The 19865-nt window shown below is 42.7% G+C and overlaps 1 protein-coding gene across 1 annotated transcript in view; it reads right to left on the bottom strand.

Moving 5' to 3' along the window:
• LOC122808477 (probable ATP-dependent RNA helicase DDX5) overlaps window positions 1-19865 on the bottom strand; it is a 710554-nt gene that overhangs the window by 426610 nt on the left and 264079 nt on the right. The window contains exon 7 of the mRNA XM_044079433.1: window positions 9308-9333. Coding sequence (XP_043935368.1) covers window positions 9308-9333 — 26 coding nt within the window. The remainder of the gene's footprint in view (window positions 1-9307; window positions 9334-19865) is intronic.

The raw sequence follows: 19865 nt of genomic DNA, 5'->3' as shown, positions 1-19865 counted from the left end.
GGCAATACCTCACATTGTCACAAAAATAATCAGCTTTCAGCAGGGAATATTACTTATAGGTGGGGAGTAGAACTTTATTTGCAATGGTGAGGATGTTATCAGGGAGACCTAGAAAAGCAAAATATAAAAGCAGATTTCTGAAGAAATATGAAAATATTTGGTATGGAAGATGTGAGATCAGCAGTAGGAACCAACAGAATGAACATATTCCCCACGGTATAATAACTAGGCTACACTAGACAAATATTTCACAGGAACAGTGCATTGGATTGACATCTTCAACATACATCCAATAACTTTCATATCATGCACCCATAAAAATGATAAAATGCAAGGTAATGAAGTAGAGACACTGGCACATCCCCACCTACTCATGAGAAAGAAATTTAAGAAGCTGGTAGTGAAAATTATTCCAGAGATATTAGGGAAGATTTAAAATAAGGTAGAAATAAAGAGGTATGGTTAAAATGTAATAGGCGTTGCTTAAGAGGGGCTGGCAGAGTTTAAATTGTTGTAAAATAAGGGATATCTCACAAAGAGGCAGGAATGGAGTGCTAAAGAAAAAATGTGGAAGTTTCTGAAGAATATGTGAGAGTTTAGAAAGATTGCTGTTGAGCAACTATTTGATAACACCAGATCACAAAAACTTTTAGCACAATGACTTAGGCAAAAGAATATAGAAGAGACCATCACAAATCATAGGGAGCCTATAACATGAAAAATACCCAGGTAGTCTGTAGAGGTATTACAGATATTTCAGAAATTTTATGAAAAATGGTATAAAGCTGAAAAATGTGGAAATAAAGACAGCAGAAATGGAAATATTTATGGAACACAATTATGGTTGTGTTAGAGGTAGATGAGTCTAAACAGTTAAGATATGAAGAGATTAGAGAAAGCGGTGATATACAGTCTACAGGAAAAGAGTTTTGTAAATGCGTACCATAACAGTAGATGTTCTTCTATTCACTGTTGCAGTATTCCAAACTGAAGGATTTCCTGCCAATGACATTCCAATGCCTGCCCAGTATACCAAAGTATTTAGTACTTACAGGTGCCGTATATCAGATACGCTCCCTGCGCAAGGTGTAGGGCATAAGGATGCCATACAAACACACTCAGAACTGATAAAGTCTCAGGAGGAAAAGGATGTCCCCAAGGACAAGGGAAACCATGCATGCCCAGAAGGAAAAAAGGGAGAACCACCCCTCAGCCGGGTAGGAAAAAAAAACAAGCTAGAGCTGGGGGGGGGGGGGTTTGAATACTGCAACAGTGAAGAGAAGGACATCTACTCTTATGGTAAAAGTTTACACAACTGTACTACGTCTTTCTATAGCACTATTGCAGTATGTCTAACTGAAGTACACAAAAGCCCAAGAGGAAACTTGGAAGGAAGACTACATAGAAAAGTCCTCCAAAAACCCACGCAGGACAGCTGAGGCAAGGCCAGCTCTAGCCCAGGAATAACATCCAACTTGTAATGCTTAGTGAAGGTATGAACAGAAGACCAAGTTGGATGGACATTTACCATGAAAACCATAACAAAAAGATATGGCCTTAGAAATCAAGGTACAGATGGTTTGCTTAGAAACAGCCAAACCCCAAGACTTGGAGTGAAAGGAAACAGTTCAGATTTGCAAATAACCTTAGTTTTATCCAAATATCTCAGTTGTCTATCCAAATCCAAGGTGTGAATAACCTTTGCACTGGTAGACTGCAGAGAAGTAAAAATACTAGACTGATTAAGGGACATCTCATTGACCACCCCGAGCATAAAAAGGTAAGTAGCAAGAGATGCCCTATCTGCAGAAAACTAGAGAGAGAACAGCCATGACCGCTTGAAGCTCAGACACACTTGGCTCAAGAAGGCCAAAAGAAAAGTCTTCCAGGTAAAATGATGCAAGGAAGCTGAAGCAGCAGGCTCAAACAAAGGCAGTGTCAATTTTTTTTTTAAGAACACCGAGGTCCAAAAAGGTAGAATTGGCTTCCTAGGAGCCCTGACATGGATGCCTTTTAGAAATTGCTTAACCTCAAATCTAGAGGCTACATGAGGATACAAAGGCAGACTAGCAGAAATTGCTGTCAGGTGAGTTAAGCGAATATGTTAACCCAGCATGAAGCAAATCTCACAAATAAGAAAGAACCATAGGAACCTGCAAAAATAAGGAATCCTGACAGAGGCATTAGACAATCTTCCATTTGGACAAATATGAATTCCTGGCAGTGGGTTTCTTGGCCTCCTGTAGGACCTGTAGCACATCCTTCGAAAAGTGGTGCCTATAAAGGAACAAATCCTATTACACAAAGCATCAGTTGAAGAGTAGGCAGGAGTTTGAACAAAAGACCCCTTTGTCTTGTGTGAGAAGGCCCCTGGAGAGGTAACTTGTGGTGATTGCCCCTAGCCAAGGGAGAAAGGGGAACCAATGCTGTTTGGAAGAAAAGGTGCCACTAGCAAGACTTTGGAGGAGTTTTGCCTGATCTCGTGCAAGACTCCCGAAGCAGGGGAAGGATGGCATCCCGAAACATCCCCTTCCAAAAAAAAAGACAGGGCATCCACTTTCCAAGGTAGAGGACTTGGGACTAACAGAATAGAGGTAGTCTGTTCAGAAGAGGTGCAAAAAGATCTACCATAGGAATACCCCCACTGAAAGAATGTTCAGGAACACATCTGTGAATCATCCATTTGTGTGCTAGGCCTGCTCAAAGAGAGTTTACCACTGGTCTGTGCTCCAAGGGAATGTAAACTGCCAGAGGAGTCGCTGGATTCCAGACCCGAAGAGCTAGCCTGTAACACGACCTTGTACCCCCTTCTCTTGTCGACATACCACATCAATGCAGTGTTGTCTGCAAAAATTCTGAAGGGCCCAGGATGAAATAGGGAATGAAAAGCCTCAACAGCTAGAAGCAGAGCCCTCATCACCTTTATATTGATGTGGTCTGACCTCTGATGCAGAACCCACCTACCTTTCAGGACAAACTGAGTTCTGTTTGACAGTCTGTTTCTCTATCCTTTTTTCCCCCGTCCCTTCTAAACTGGTTGAGAATTACAACAGACTTTTGGGTTTTGTCTTATCCTCCAGGGGGATTTCATGGTTTGGAAATACCTTTCTTCCTTTTTGGGCATCCTTCAACCACCTTGGGAACAAGTCCCCCCCCCCCCCCACAGGCAAACTTACATTCATATAAAAATAAACCACATTAACAAGTTAAAATTTATGAGCATTATACATTGCATATATCGTTATATCATATAGTCAAAGCAACATTACATAAAATTGCTCAATTCCTGCCTTCTCAAACCTCAGCCTCCCCCAAAACACATTTCTGCATGTCTTGTTCCCACAATTTCTATTTTTTCCCTAGGTAATTTACTCCTACTATTTTTTTTAAAGATTCCATATCCTGTTCTTTTACCGGTACTTCAAGTACAGTTGGTTTAGATTTTGATTTCCATTTTCTAGTAATAAGTTTAATTCTACTAGCTGTCAAAAAAGCTAACAAGGCCTTATGTCTAGGTGATTCAGATCCTGTATCCCAGCCCAAAAAATGTCCTTACAATTATTTGCTTATCAATATTTATGACAAAGTATTCTGTAGGGAATGTCTGAGAAAAAAAGTTATGTACTCACCATAACATTTCATCTGTTATCATTCTTCAATGAAGAGGGTTGGATCAGACTCAGCTGAAGCTACAGGTCACAGCCACCAGATCTCTTTTACCCACAATGCACCTTGCCAATTACCTCAGATCTTGTTTGTGGTTATATTAATGTAGAAGAATGAGAATTACAGAAAGCCATATCCAGTAATATATATGCATCATATCATATATACATATAAAAAGACCTATTCAGAGACCGGGTAATACTCGTTCCTCCAGAAGTCATAGACAAGGGTAGGTGGGAGGAGAGTTGAAGAACGAAGATAGTCAACACAGATGGAACACTATGGCGAGTACATAACATCTTTATCTGATGTTGTCAATCTTCATTCTATCCTCAACAAATGGGACAGCTTCCCTAGCTACTTGTATCCAGGGCAGACTCAAGGAAGGATATTCCTGAGAATCATAGAACTAAATGATGCCCTACCACTGGAGGCCAGATCCAATTTGTAATGAGCAATAAAGGTATGAGGAGTAACCCAAGCTGATGTTGCACAAATGTTATCCACAGACATCCTTGTCTGAAAAAAAAACATGGAAGTAGCCACAGATCTATTGGAGTGTGCTTTCAATGGATGTGCAAGACAAATGCCTAATTTAGTACAGACAAAGGAGATGCTATTTGTTAACCACTTTGATGGAATAACTTTAGAAGTAGGATTTTCCCACTTTTGGTCCAGAAAAAAAAAATAGTTGGCCCGCTTTTCTGATTTTATGTTCTATGCAGACAGAATCACAATTGTCCATGAACATCCAGTAAATGTAAGATATGTTCACCTTTGTTGGCAAGTTTAAACCAAAAGAAAAATCCAGCAAGGCTAAACTTTGCAGTGATTACTTAAACCTCTTGTATTAGAAGCAACATGGGATATATGCAAATGACCCCTTAAGAACATCAGGTGTTTCAGCTATATGGCAATTCTGAATGTCCATGACTTTTTTCTTTTAAAACCCAGTTATGATCAAATTCAGGCCAATAAAGACAAACCCACTAGCTGTGGACATGCACTGATTGTTTTAGTTTGTTGGTAAGTCTAGGAAAAAACACTGGCAAATTGATAGTAGTATTTATGTTGGATTCTGACACCACCTTTGGTAGAAAGGATGGGTTGGTACGCAGTGTCACTTTTTTTTTTTAACAAAGAAAAACAAAACAAAAAAAAAAGTAAGGTTTAAAAGATGGTGCTTAGACCTCAAATTCTTCTTGAAAAAGTGATTGCAACCAAGAAAATAGTCTTCCATGAAAGATATTTAAGGTCACATGTAGCTGCTGGTTCAAAGGGAGGTCATGTGAGAATGAAGCATCAAATTTAGGTCCCATGGAGGTATAGGGTCTTTAAAGGAAGGCTTTAGAAGGAGAGTCCCTTTTAAGAAGGCCTTGCTGGATTTGTGAGAAGCTATGGGTGTGCCATTCAATCCTGTATGGTCACTTGAAATTGTTGCTAGCTGAACCCTAATTGAGGAACTTGCATCATTTTGAAAAAGGTGAGCAAGGAAATGTAAAATGCAGTTAAGACATACTAAAAAGGGGTCAATGTTTATGCTGCTGAGCCCAAACGGTAAACCTTTTCCCATTTGCTAGAATATATTTTCCTTGAGGGTTTATGGGAAGACAATTATATGTCAGATGGGTGATGAGAACATAGACCGTATGGCTACTAAGGGAAATGAAGCAAAGCAGTCAGCTTGAGGTTTGGTAAATCTGGGTGTGACATGCCTGTCGTGTGAGACAGGAGTTTCCACAGTGGTTGAACCAGGTGAGGCCATGGGAAGGGAAACCAAATTTGTTGGGGCCAATGAGGATCACTGTGCTCTTTGACCTGGCAGCTTTTTGCAGAAATCGTGGAATGAAAGGGGTTGGTGGGAAAGAATAAAGAAGACCGGGGGGGGGTCAATCGTGAAGTAGAGCATCCCTCGGTGAGTGTCCCTGTTGAGGAAAATCAAGACGAAGTAGTTGCTGCACTTGTTGGTTAGGTGAGAGGCAGAGATCGCAAAATGGCTGGCCCCACTGATGGAAAATCTCATCTGTCACTTTCTGGTTGCGGGACCACTCGTGTGGTAGTATGCACCTGCTTAGTTTGTCCACAATCATGCTGGATCGCTCTGGAATATGCATAGCTAGGGGTTGGAAGAGAGTGCCTATTGCCAGACCCTGAGCACTGCTCGACACAATGAACAAGATGTGGTCCCCCGCCCCTCCGTTTGATGTACCAGATGACGGACATGCCTGTTTGAATCGCAAACAGACCAGAGGGAAAATGATCTTAAAATGCTTGCAAAGCCAAGAGCACTGCTCTCATCTCTAGGACATTTATATGCAAATTGGGGGACCAAGTACCCAGGACAATCTTTCCCAGATAACGCCCCCGCCCCCACCCTGAGAAACATCCAGAGTCTCTATGGCCTTGGGCTGTTGAATGGATGGCTATGGAATAGTTAACTGAACTGGATCCACCAAAAGAGATCTCTAAGGCAAGTGTCGGTAACTTATCTGATACCACATTGACTGATCGAAGATAACTATTGAGTAGCTAACATCCTCAGTCTTTTTTCTTTCGGCTGTTCCCATTAGGGGTCGCCACAGCGGATCATCAGTTTCCATTTCTTACCGTACTCTGCATATTGCTCTGTCACACCAACCACCTCCATGTCCTCTCTCACCACGTTCATAAACCTTCTTAGGCCTTCCTCTTACATGGCAGCTTCATCCTTAGCATCCTTTTCCCAATATACCCAGCATCCCTCCTCAGCACGTCCACACCAAAGCAATCTCACCTCTCTGGCTTAGTCTCCAAACCGTCCAACCTGGGCTGACCCTCTACTATACTTATTCCTAACCCTGTCTCCCCTCATCTCACCCAGTGCAAATATTAACATCTTTAACTCTGACTCATCCAGGTAGGACTCCTGTCTTTTTGTCAGTGCCATAGTCTCCAACCCATATAACATAGCTGGTCTCACTACCCTCTTGTAGACCTTCCCTTTCACTCTTACTGGTACTAGTCTGTCAAATCACTTCTGACACTTTTCCACCCACTCCACCCTGCCTGTACTCTCTTCACCTCTCTTCCACACTTGCTATTACTCCAAACTGTTTATCCCAAATATTTAAACTCATCCACCATTGCCAACTCTACTCCTTGCATCCTCACCATTTCTCTATCCTCCCTCTCATTCACACACGTTCTGTCTTAGTCCTGCTGACCTTCATTCCTTTCCCCTCTAGAGCATATAGCCACCTCTCCAGGGTCTCCTCAACCTGTTCCCTACTCTCACTACATATCACAATGTCATCTGCAAACTTCATAGTCCACAGGGACTCCTGTCTGATCTAGTCTGTTTACCTGTCCATCACCACTGCAAATAAGAAAGGCCTCAGAGCTGATCCTTGATGTAATCCCACCTCCACCTTAAAAGCATCTGTCATTCCCACTGCAGATCTCACCGCTGTCCCACTACCCTTGTACATATCCTGTACCACTCTTACATACTTCTCTGACACTTCCTACTTCCTCATACAATGCCACAACTCCTCTCTAGGCACCCTGTCATATGCTTTCTCTAAGTCTACAAAAACATAATGCAACTCCTTCTGACCTTCTCTGTACTTCATCAACACTCTCAGAGCAAACATTGCATCTGTAGTGCTCTTTCCTGGCATGAAACCATACGGCTGATCACTAATCACCTCCCTTCTTAAGCTAGCTTCCACTACTCTTTCCCATAATTTCATGCTGTGACTGATCAATTTTATTCCTCTGTAGTTACTACAGCTCTGCATATCACCTGTATTCTTAAAAATCGGTACCAAAACAGTTTCTCCACTCCTCAGGCATCCTCTCACTTTCCAAGATTTCATTAAACAATCTGGTTAAAAATTCCACTGCCATTTCTCCTAAACACCTCCAAGCTTCCACAGTTATGTCATCTGGACCAAAAGCCTTTCCATTCTTCATCCTCTTCATAGCTATCCTTACTTCCTCCTTGCTAATCCATTGCACTTCCTGATTCACTACCCCACATCATCCAGCTTTCTCTCCCTCATTCTCTCCATTCATCAGCCCCTCAAAGTAATCTTTCCATCTGTAGCCAACATCATCTGTAGTATCCACATTTAAAATCTGGCCAACAGAACTAAGGTTACTGCTGCCAACATGAGGCTCAGAGTTGGAAGAACTGTGTGGGCTTAGATGGATGTGCTGTCTACAACCATCTTGACCTGTGACCTGATAGTGAGAACTCAAAGCGGCAGAAGACAAGTAATGTCAGACCTTGTGTTGAGTAGTGCTTCAATAAATTCCAGTGTTGGAGTTGGTTGAAGTTGTGATTGGTGTTGTATTTCATGGTTATTCAGAGGAGAGTACAGGTGTGGAGAACCCGATCTCTTGAATATACGAGTCAACACCTGGTCAGAGCAGTGATAAGCCAGTCGTCCAGGTAGGGAAACACCTGGAATCCCTGCAGTCTGAGATACTGCTACTACTGCCATGCATTTGGTATACACCCTAGGGGCTATGGCGAGTCCAAACGGCAGTACTCTGAATTGGTAGTGACTGGCTACCAGAAGGAAGTATAGGTACCTTCTGGATCACCTGTTCACCTTTATCAGATAGTAGGCATCCTGAAGATACAGAGCACAACTAGTCATCCTTGCCCAGAAAAGGGAGAATGGACTGAACAGTGACCATCCAGAACTTTGAACAGATTTGTTTAGGTTTGCAAGAGCCAAAATTGGTCTCCAGTACCCTGTCTTTTTTGGCACTAAACCCAGAGCAAGTTCTGGATCCTCTGGTGGGACCTCTTGGATGAGTTTTCTAGCAGCTTTCAAATCTGAATTGCTGCTCGATTCCTCTGATTGGGTGGAACATCAGGGAGTTTTTTTGGGAATTGGAAGTGGTAGGAAAAATGGTATTACATAATACCTCTGGATATAATCCTCTGCACCCAAATCTCTTTTAATTCGAGCCAGGCTCTCTGGTCAGGGACAAACCTTCCCCCAACTCTCTCCAGAGTGGACAGTCAGGCCTCCACTCGAGCGCTGGCAGGGTTCAAAGACATTCTCATGAACCCTGGTTTTGTGGGCTACCTCTGCCACAAGAGTGACAACATCCATTGGAGTTCCTCCCTCTGCCTCTGGGGACACTTCCCCCACCTGTGTCATTGAATGGTCCTTTGGACTTTTTGAACCACATTTTCTGGCCAATCTGTTGATTCCTGGAGAAAGATCTTTGGGGGGCCAAAAAACATATGCCTATTGCAGACAAGGTCTTTCCATCTTTCTCACACCTGGACAGTGTTTCTTTCACTTCAGGGCCAAAAGGGGTAGTTCTATCAAAGGGAGCACTGACTAAGTTGAACTTCAGTGCCTCTGCAAAATTGCACAAGTGCATCCAGGCATGCCTCATGGAAATGCCTGAAACTGCAGCTCAAGGTTCCTTCTGCTATGTTGGAAATTAACCTCATGGAAATATTGTATATAGCCTGTAGGGCTGCCAACTGAGAAGTTACTGAACCTTAACCTCTGCAGATATGGTTCCTGACAGAGTATTTGATAATTCCTCGGTCAACACTCTCTGAAGTCTAAAAAATGTGCTAGATAGTTCGACTGCAAAGCAAGGGTCGCTGAAACAAAGAAACTCTTACCTAGAACGTCCATTGGCTGCAACTCCCTGTAAAGGGATGGACAGTGGAACTCTCATCAGATAATTAGTTTCTTTTAGCCACCGCAATGAACATGGCATCAACTGGAACTCCTTTCCCTCAAAACCGGCACCACCTGCAGACAGACATGATCTGGTCTCTCAGGTATGGGTTCTATGGAGTCAGGCTCCTTCCATACCTGCCAAGAGATCATGTTCATGAGATCAGCAGCAGGTGGAGTCACCCTGGAAGTAAAGGGGATGGTATCAAAAGCCTTCAGAACAGATGCCTCCAGAATAGGGTTGGAGGATGTCCAGCCACAACTCTGCTTCAGGTTTTCTAGGATGCCCCCAAAAGGAATATCTTCAGGAGGTGACTGTGGGGACCCTTCGCCTTCAAAATCAGTCTTCGATGCCAAGTTACTGTGGGGAGCCTAAGCGCTTCCTCATGCTCATCCTTTTCCTGGGTACTTCCTCAGTGGGTTCTGAGAAAGTCTCAGAAGAGGAAATCAGAATTCCATAATAGGGAACCTGAGGTTTCGATACAGAATGTTCCCTGTGGACAGAGTTGAGGCTCCAGGCACTCTGGCATCATGGTGGAGTAGGTAGGATCCAAGGGGAAGGTAGTCTCAGGACTGCCGAGTCAGCAAACACTCTTCACAGCCTCAAAGGCAAAACTGAGCCAGACAGAGGCTCTGATCCAAGAAACCGGGTTTCCAAATCATCCCTGCTCTCCGATCTTTCAGCAGCAACCCCCCACCCCAGGAGGAAGACAGAGCCAAACTGCCCAGTGCTGAGGTGCCAAAGAACAGAGACCATTTCAAAAACTTTGGAGTTGAATGCTGCACCTTAGCCCCAACAGGCAGGCTTCAGCTCGAAGAGCTTTCTGGATCTGAAAAAGTCTGAGCTCTCAGACAATGTTGGATTCAAATATGCAGTGATCCTCTGATCTGAGACTGATGGATCTGGACAAATGGGATCCTGAAGCTCTAAGAGAATAGATGGTGTTAGCGGAGGAACTTGCAGGGGTAATATGTGGTGGAAGGTTGGGTAACCTGACCCAGAGGGGTAGGCACAGAGAGAAAACCAGTCTGTCCGTGTCGAAAGCATCTTCCTTACCACTTTCTCCACAACTTTGAAACTTTTGGAAGAACAAGTAGAGTAAATGGAGGGGGATGCTGGTCTCTGTATATAAAAAAAGGAGATAGAAGCTTGTCAGGTACTGGGTCAACCAGAGAATATCTAGTATGAGGACAATATAGAGTCGCTGAAGGCTGTCTGATCTGAAGATTTTGTCTGATCTGACTTGGATTGTGTTGGAACTGTAAGTCTCTTTAGAAGTCATAGGATCCAAAGGAAGAGTTGGATCCTGAATTTTCATCTTTTTCTTATATGGGATTGAGACCAGATGCTTAGCACTCCTTTTTCAGGAAGAGTCAAAGGAAGATTTTGACGAGCTGGAAGGCTTTGACTTTGGAGACTGGGATACGGCTTCTCCAAGAGAGGAATGGAGAAGACCTTCTAATATCAACTTCTTTATGTTCTGTTAAGGCTTGCGGAGTAAATCCATGCAAACTGAGCAATCTTCCTGCAAGTCCAATGGACCCAAGCAGTATACACAACGACTGTGCATCCAATATGGGCAGTGTATGTCCAATTTGGAACATTTCTTGAAACCCGCAGGGTTTGTCATTCATCATGCAATCTCTATATGAATTTTTTTTTTTTTTTTTTTTTTTTTTTTTAAAACTAGAAAGCAGAGTAATGCCACCAATAGTAAGAACAGACTAGGTAAGGAAAAGGCAGTACTAATGATGGTATCTAGCGGTACCAAGTATGAAAAAGCAGCATAAAGAAGCAGAAGATAAGGGGAGACGAGGAAATATCAGCAATGGTATGTCGGAAATAAGACAGTCGTAAGGGCAAGGGAGAAAACAGTAGAGATCCTAAACCACAAACAGTAAATGGCTAAAAGTTAAACGGTAAGCTAAAGAAAAAAAATTGTTCAATGGAAGGAGTTCTGAAGAATAAAACTATTTAACCATGTCCATTACGTAAAAGTGGCAAATGAGATCTGTGGTAATTGGCAGGGTACATTGTGGGCAAGGGAGAAGCTAGAGAGATCTGGTAACTGCGAGCTTTAGCAATGATCAAGTTGGATCGGATCCAAACCCATTCACTGAGGACAGAATGAAGATTGACATCAGATCATATGCTCCCAAGTACATCATTCTTCCCCATTACAACTCAAACATGTGCCATCTACCCAAGGCTTCTGCTTGGGGGGGGGGGGGGAGCGATACAAGATCTACACAATCACTTCAAGCAAAGATCCTGAATCTACAAAATTTTGTAGCATATTTGGAAGCAATACATATGCCCTCTCATTGTTTCTTTGTGAATTGTTTAATTTAACTTCCCAATCTTTTCTGGCCTCTTCTGATTGATCCCTATAGTTACGCAATATTTTATGTGTTACTAATTTGTCCTTTAACAGCAGCTTCTGTCTAGATTCAATTAAAAATCCGAACACAAGTCTTTCATTTAGGATTCCGCTATCCCTTTCTGTCTTTACTCAGATATTAATCCAGGATAGGGAAGGCAATCATTAGCCTATAATCCAAATGTCTTCTTGGCCTCCACATTCTACTGTCTTTCTGTTTCAAATATATTGGTTCTTTTGCCAGCTTCCTCCAGTGAACTCCAGCCCCTTCTTGCCTATTTTCTGTATCCCCAATTGCAGACATCCTCATCAGCAGAGTCTCCTTTCTCCATTCCATGGTTGCCTTTGTTCTTAGTATAATTTTTGCTATTTTAATACAATATTCTGTATGACTGTTGGGATCTGCATCCAAAATCCCATTATTCCTTATTTCTCGAATTATTCCATCCTTCCACCCTCTTCTACTAGCTTATGTTATGTACAAGAGCCTTAACTTTCTAGCTCTAAAATAGCTCTTCAAATCAGATAATCTTAAACCTACTTTATTCTGTTGGGAGGATCAGCTTCTCCCACTTCACTCTTGCCCTCTTCCCCTCTCAAATAAAATTATTCAACTCTAGTACTATACACAACTTCTCCTCTAGTTGATAAAAACATGCCTGACTGGTGTATAAAACTTAAGGGACTAAACATTTTTCTGGTTGTATTTTCCTAACCATAAACTAGAAATGCTAGCTTATAGATACCAGTTTTGTACTATCCTGTGTTTAGTCACTCTCCACATATCCTTAGCTACCACAACAGAATCCTTTTTAATCCATACTTGTACTTCATTTTATCATATCCCCATACATATGGGAATGGCTGAACCAATGCATGTACAAGTAAATCACTTGAGAATATAGCATTCTTTTATAATTTTATTTTACATCCTGAAAAAAACTAGAATGATCTCAGAGGGCTCCACACCACAGAGATCCTTTTCTGGTTCCATCAGATAAAAAACAGTATCTGCAAATAAAGCTAACTTTTCTTTACTACTATACCAGTTATATCCTTGAATTTCAAAGTCTCTTATTTTCTTTGCCAATGTTTTACTACATAAACTGCAAGTAACAAAAGGAAGAAGACCCCATCCTGGTTCCCCTGTTCAGACAACTTACCAAAGATGAACCTTCCCAGGTCTATATTATAACAAAGTTTTAAATATTCTAACACCATATGGGTGACACCAAATGGTCGAATATTTAAAAACTCGCAAGTCTGAACAGAGATTGCTGTAGGGAATTCTTCCCTTTACTTGAACGCAGTGCAATCTCGGAGTTGTTGTATTTAAGTAGCGGGGGTGGGGTTGCAAGGGGGCTTGCCCTCCTGCTCAGAGCGATCAGGTAAGTTTTTCTTTTATTTCTACATTTTTTATTTTGGTTTCAATGTTTTACAACTTCGCTCATATGGTGTTCTAAGTTGTAAAACTTTGTTCTTACAATATAGACCACTTTCCCACTTTGATTTTTGCCTTCGAGCCCACATATATCCTTAAAATTAACCTTATTATTACATCAGGAAATGAAAATGCTTCCATTGCCTTACTCCTAAAATCTTAGCTTACTCTGTTGAATGCTTTCTCTGTATCAAGACCCGCCAAAAATAGCAGCATTTTCTGAAATTCTGCTTCCCTCTAGTTCATTGCTCTATTATTGTTTGCCTCGCCTACACAAAACCACATGGGTCCATATCTAATCAATACTAGCATCACCTTAGCCATTCTTTTAGCCATTATCAAGACACTACCTTGGTTTAAAATTGAAATGGGCCAATATGAAGCTTGATCCAGCGGCTCTTTACCATCTTTAGGTTCATAGGTAGGTACTAGGCTATCTGCCCAAAGGCATTTATAAGCCTAGCCAGAATGTGTTGGCTTTCTCCACCCCCTTAGATTAGTTCCCTGTGCCTCTGTCCAGCAGAGCTACTGAAGTGATCCCAGAGGTAAACTGTTTCCCATCCATTCAAGGTTTCTCTGGAAGAGTGTTGGTGAGGAGCTATGCCCAATGTAGATTGGAATCTTATTCCAGAGCATGGGAAGTCTCTGGGACAGGAATTTATCCCTCCAGCATGTCCAATTTATTGTTGTGGTGAGGTTTAGATCTCTAGAGCGTGTGGCTCGAGGAGATATGGTTTTCTTTAGGTGGAGCATGTCCATCAATTTTGGGTTGGACATGGCCTTGTATGTCAGGCAGATATCACCTCTGAGTAGGCGGTATGCAACAGAGTACAGCTGGAGTTTCTTCAGTCGAGTTGCATAGGGCATCTCTGAGGCCAGTGATCCTCTTGGTGAGGTACTTCTGTGGTCTTTCCAGCTTTTGCAGGTGTCTTGTAATGTATATCCCAAATGGGGCGTTGTATTCTATGATGGGTCTGATGAGTGATGCGCAGAGGGGTACAATAACCTCTTTTGATCTGGATGCAAACCCTTTTATGATTAGGTGGGCCACAGAGAAGGATTTTCAACCACTTTGGCAATGTGATTATAAAAGGAGAGATTACCATCTACTTGGGTCCCCAGATCCCTTATTACATCTTCCGTATTTAGGGGGCTACCACCTATGTGGTAGTTTGTGGATACTTTGTTTTTTTTCAAAGGGGATGACTATGCACTTTTTGGCATTTAGCTTAAGGCCATGGTTTTGACACCAGGCATCTGTCTCAGTGAGACCCTTTTGGAGGATGTCTGTGTCAGCCAGAGAGTCAGTTATTAACCCCTAGTTTGCAGTTGTCTGCAAACTTGGTCAGCTATAGTCCTCCTGTGCTTGCCTGCACCTCTGAGAAGTATATGCAGAACAGGAGGGGTCCTAGGACTGAGCCCTGGGGAATTCCACTTGTAACTGGTTTAGAGTTAGACCTAGCTCCCGCAACTCTTACCATGTGGGTTTTGTCCATGAGCCAGTTGGGAACCCATCTCGTGATGTAGGGGTTTATTTTCAGGCTGGTGAGCTTGTCTATAATACCAGAATGGGGAATGGTGTTGAAGGCCTTTGCGAGGTCTAGGTAGGCTGTGTGGACCACCTTTACCTCGTCTACAGCCTTGGTAACAGTCTCAAAGTCGTCCACCAGGTTTAGGAGGCATGATCTGCCATTAAAGCCTAACTGGGTAGGGTCCAGAGTTTGGAGGTTTCCAATGTGTCTGTTAATGAGATCCACGATGATGTGCTCCATAGCCTTGCAGACCAAGCTAGTCAGGCTTATAGGGAGATAGTTCCCAGGGTATGTTGTGGCTCCACCTTTGTGGAGAAGAATAACCGTTGCTGTGCACCACTCTATGGGCACGTAGCCTGTGGAGAGGCTGAGTTTGAACAGTGTGTTTAGGTGAAGGTTTAGTGAAACTGAGCTAGTGTAGGATGCAGCCTGGGACACCATCCGGTCACACTGATGCTGTGTTTTTGGCTTTGGAGAGGGCTGTTTTAACCTGATTGTCTGATTTCAGGGGCACTACTTTCTTCTGGTATGGTTATGGGCCCTTTTGGGGGTGAAGTTTTCACTGAACCCATCTGCCAGGATGTTGGCGATATCGGTTGGTTCAGTGTATTTTGTGCCATTCTGCACTAATTCTGAGCAGATCTGAGAATTGCCACTTAGATTCTTGACATAGCTAAAGAATGCCTTGTGGTTATCTTTGGAGTCCTTGGCAATTTTTCTTTCAAAGTTAGCCTTGGATGATTTTATGAGGGATCATAGTTTCTTGCTGATACTGATCAAGGATGTCTTCCCCTTCTTGGAATTTTACTCTCTTCTGTATATGCAGAACAGGAGGGCCTATTGTATAGCTTGTTTATGGCAGGGGTCCACCAGACTGGTTTCCTTTTCTTGGAGGAGTGAGTCTTGGTCTTGCTTTGGATAGCACAATCCATGCATTCTTGTAGGTGCCCATAGAGTGCATTAGTAAAGGATTTTGTGACTTGGGCAGCGTTATCCTTTAGCATGGAAGATTTTAAACTTTCCACCTCAGTCTTAAGTCACATGAAGTTTGCTTTTTAAGAGTTTTTCACAGTGGTTTCTTTGACTGGGGGTGGGGGCGGAATGTGGATATCCAGAGTGATTAGTTTATGGTCAGACCTAACCAGCGAGGGGTTGACCTCCGGTGTGGAACACCAGTCGCCCATGTTGGTGATGACCAGGTCCAATATGTTGCCACCTCTGGTGGGGGAGGCTGTTGACCAGCTGGATCCAGGGCATTTGAGTTTAAATTCTAGGAAATGTTGGGCAGGGGAGTTAGTACTTGAGAAATTCTCCAGGATAATGTTTGGGTAATTGAAATCACCCAATATCAGGGTGTTTGGTAGGACCTTTAGGTTTCCCAGTGTTTCCAGAAATGTGGAATGGGGGGTCCTGGGACATAGTGGATGATCTGCAGTAAGCTACAATTTGAATTGCAGTTCTGCCCGTAGTTAGTTGCACGTGGATGATCTCTGAAGCATCATGCTGCGCCACTAACCTGGAGGTGAGGGTATCCTTGATGAACATGGATACTCGCCCACCTTTTGCATTTTGGTCTGGGTTTTGTGGCCGAAATGTATGGCACAAGTTGTAGCTTGGTAATGCTGGGGTGCTCTCTGGAGCCTTAAGCCAGGTTTCTGTTACTGCACATATATCGATTTTCGCCATACTGAGGAGTGCCTCAAGTGCATGCATTTTGAGGTTTAGACTTCTGGCATTGAATAGCATTACCCTCAGTTTTTTGTTACTTGTGCTACTTACGGCAGTGGGTTTGTCTTTTGAGCCTTGTCTAAAAAAGGTATTACAGCCACCACAGCTATCTTTCAGGACTTTGGTGCCTCCTCTCTTTTTATAATACTGTTAATAAAAAAAAAATCCAGATCATTATCACTTTCTTTCCTCCTAGCTTCCAAACTTCCATTGGAATATCATCTATTCCTGGCGACTTTCCTGCACATTGGTTATACACATCACTACTTTTATCTCATTCTCCTACCTTAGTTGTAGCCTCATCTACTTCTAACTTTGATATATTCAAGTCTTCCAATAAATATTAATACAACACTGATGATTCAGTGGGAAGCAAAAGTTGTGAAAACACTACTGTTAGTGGGTCTTGATGCATGAAAAGCATTCCAGTAAGCTGAAATTGAGAGTAGGGCAATTAAACCATTTCCATTCCTTGACAGATCATCAATTAGGATAATATATGAAGGACTGAAGGTGGGAATTAAAGTGGGAGGGCTCCTCTCTGATGAGCTGTGCTTGGAGAGAGAGGAATTAGGCAGGAGTGTCCTCTTACCCCTTTGTCTGCTTCATATTTACAACCATTGGCAAAGAAAATAAGGGGCTCAAATGCAAGGATACAACTCGTATGATATACTGAGAAAAGTTGGCTTTACTTGCATTTCTGCTTTTGTCCATAAATTCAGAAAGGGATGTTTCAGGATTATGGAACATTTTGAGATAGTTTCAAATAGTTTTGGATATAAAATTAATGAAGATACAAAGACTACAGCCATAAGTGATGCACTCGTACATGAATTGGTTTAGCAATACCCATATTTATGGGGACACAAGTAATTAGGAGCATGGAGTAAAAAGGCTTCTGTTATGTTAGCCAAGGATATATGGGAGACTAAAAAGAAAATCCAAAAATAAGAAACTGGAAGCTCTGTTTTATGGATAGTAAGGTACAAGCAGTGAATGTTTTTAGTCCCTTTAGTTTTATACTCAGGTCAGGCATATTTTTATCAACCAGAGAAGTTGCGGACAAACAGTTTAAGGACTTTATCTGGGAGGGGAAGAAGTTAAGTGGGATACGTTGATCCTTCCAATCTAACAAGGTGGTTTAGGATTACTTGATTTGAAGGGATACTTAAGAGCTACAATCTTAAGGCTTACATACATGATAAGTAGAAGGTTAGAATTCAAAATAGGGATAAGTAGAGAAGAAGTTGAGGAAAGGGTAGGATTTTGGGTGCAGATCCTTACGGAGAGTAATAGCAACCATACAAAATATTATATTATTACAGTAGCAGAGTATTCAACAACTAAGCCAAAATAAGAAGTTATGTACCTACCATAACGTTCCATGTTAGTTGTCTTCTCTCGCCTTCTTTCTTGCTTGATGGGTTTGAAGCCGATCCCTCGGCTCCGACTCGGCACTTGCTAAGCTCGAGAGTCACTTTTACCAGCTCGAGGCAGCCCCATATCCCATGATGCAAGGCGGTAAGTACCCAGATCTCGTTTGATGACAAAGGGCAATAGCACCAAGCATAAAATACTTCCAAAAGGAAGAAAGAAAAACTTACAGATGGAAGGACCAGGTCTGAATGGTCTTCAGCATAACAGTTTCTTATAACAAGGTCTGTCCAGGCCAGGGGGAAGGAGGGAGGGTCGCAAGAAGAAGCAGAGAAGACAACTAACATGGAACGTTATGGTAGGTACATAACTTCTTAATGTTAAGTTGTCAATCTCGCCTTCATTCTTGCTTGATGGGACCGCGTCCCTAGCACCTCTATCCTGGGTGGCTCAATGGAACAAACTCTTGAGGACTGTAGAGCCAAAATTGGCTCTGTCCCTGGAGGCCAAGTCCAATTTGTAATGGGAAGCAAAAGTGTGAGGAGTGGCCCAAGTGGCCGCTGCACAAATAGTGTCTAAAGGAAGTCTAGCTTGAAAAGCTGTAGAAGTAGCTAAGCTCCTAGTTGAATGTGCTTTAGGTTTTGAGCACAGCTGTTTTCCCCTGAGCAGATAAATTTCAGAGATGACCGAAGAAAGCCATCTGGACAAGGTCACTTTAGAAACAGGAAGGCCTTTTTATTATCCATAGGAAACAAAAAGTTGATCAGATTTTCTAAATTTTTTTGTTCTGTCCAAATAATATCTAAGTTGACGGTGGACATCAAGATAATGTAGCTTTTGTTCAGCTCTATCTGAATAGTTAGGGAAAAATACAGGGAGATCAATGGATTGATTCAAATTGTTCTTTGAAGCGACCTTATGCAAAAAGGTTGGGTTAGTTCTCAAAGATACTCTGTCTTTGTGAAAAACCAAATAGGGGGGGTCGAACCGAAAGAGCATGAAGTTCAGACACCCTCCTGGCCGATGTGATAGCTACTAGGAATAAAGTTTTCCAAGAAAGAAATTTAAGGGAACAAGAAACAGCTGGCTCGAAGGGGGGAAGAATCAAGGATGTCAGCACTAAATGTAGATCCCACTGAGGAGGAGGATTCCTGATTGGAGGCTTTAGTAGGAAAATTCCTTTCAAGAAAGCCCTGCAGAGCCTATGGGACATAATATTATGATCTGCTATCCCGACATGAAAATTGGAAATAGCAGCCAATTGAACTCTGACTGTGGAAGAAGAGGAGCCTGCATGAAAAATCTCTGCTAAGAAGTCGAGGACTGCCTGAACAGGGGCAGTAAAGGATCAATATTCTTGGCCTTAGCCCAATAAGAGAAACGTTTCCATTTGCTTGTATAAATCCTCCTGGTAGAGGATTTTAGCGCAGCTACTATGATGTCTCTAACTGGGTTAGAGATCAAAGGAAGCCTGGCTAAGGAAGGAAGTGGAGCAACCATGCTGTGAGGTTGAGAGAAGGGATTGACCGGTGCAGCTGACCCGATTGGTGAATCAGAAGATCTGGCACTGGGTCCAGATGCCACGGCTGCACCAAAAGGTGATGGAGGAACGGGAACCAAACTTGTCGAGGCCAGTAAGGGGCAATGAGAATCAATTTGGCTCTCAAAACAGTAGCTTTCTGGATAACCTGAGGGATCAGAGGAAATGGAGGGAAGGCATAAAGAAGTCCCTGGGGCCAATCCTGGGTCAGAGCGTCTCTGGGGGGATGGCCTGATAGAGGGAAGAGGCAGAAGAAGTCTGGACATTTGCTGTTTTGGGGAGTAGCAAAAAGATCGCAACATGGGCGACCCCATTCCAGAAAAATCTCTTCCGCTATAGATTGCTTGAGAGACCACTCGTGAGGCATGAGAATAGCTCTGCTCAACCTGTCCGCTACAATGTTGGTTTTCCCAGGGATATGCGTTGCTACCAGAAACCGATGAGAGGAGATCGCCCATTGCCATAGTCTGAGCGCTTCTCGACACAAGGGGTAGGACTTGGTTC

The sequence above is a fragment of the Protopterus annectens genome, chromosome 8.part0 (genome assembly GCF_019279795.1).
Source record: "Protopterus annectens isolate FY-2018-M chromosome 8.part0, PAN1.0, whole genome shotgun sequence".
In the NCBI taxonomy this organism is placed as follows: Eukaryota; Metazoa; Chordata; order Ceratodontiformes; family Protopteridae; genus Protopterus; species Protopterus annectens.
This window is presented reverse-complemented; position numbering and strand designations above follow the sequence as displayed.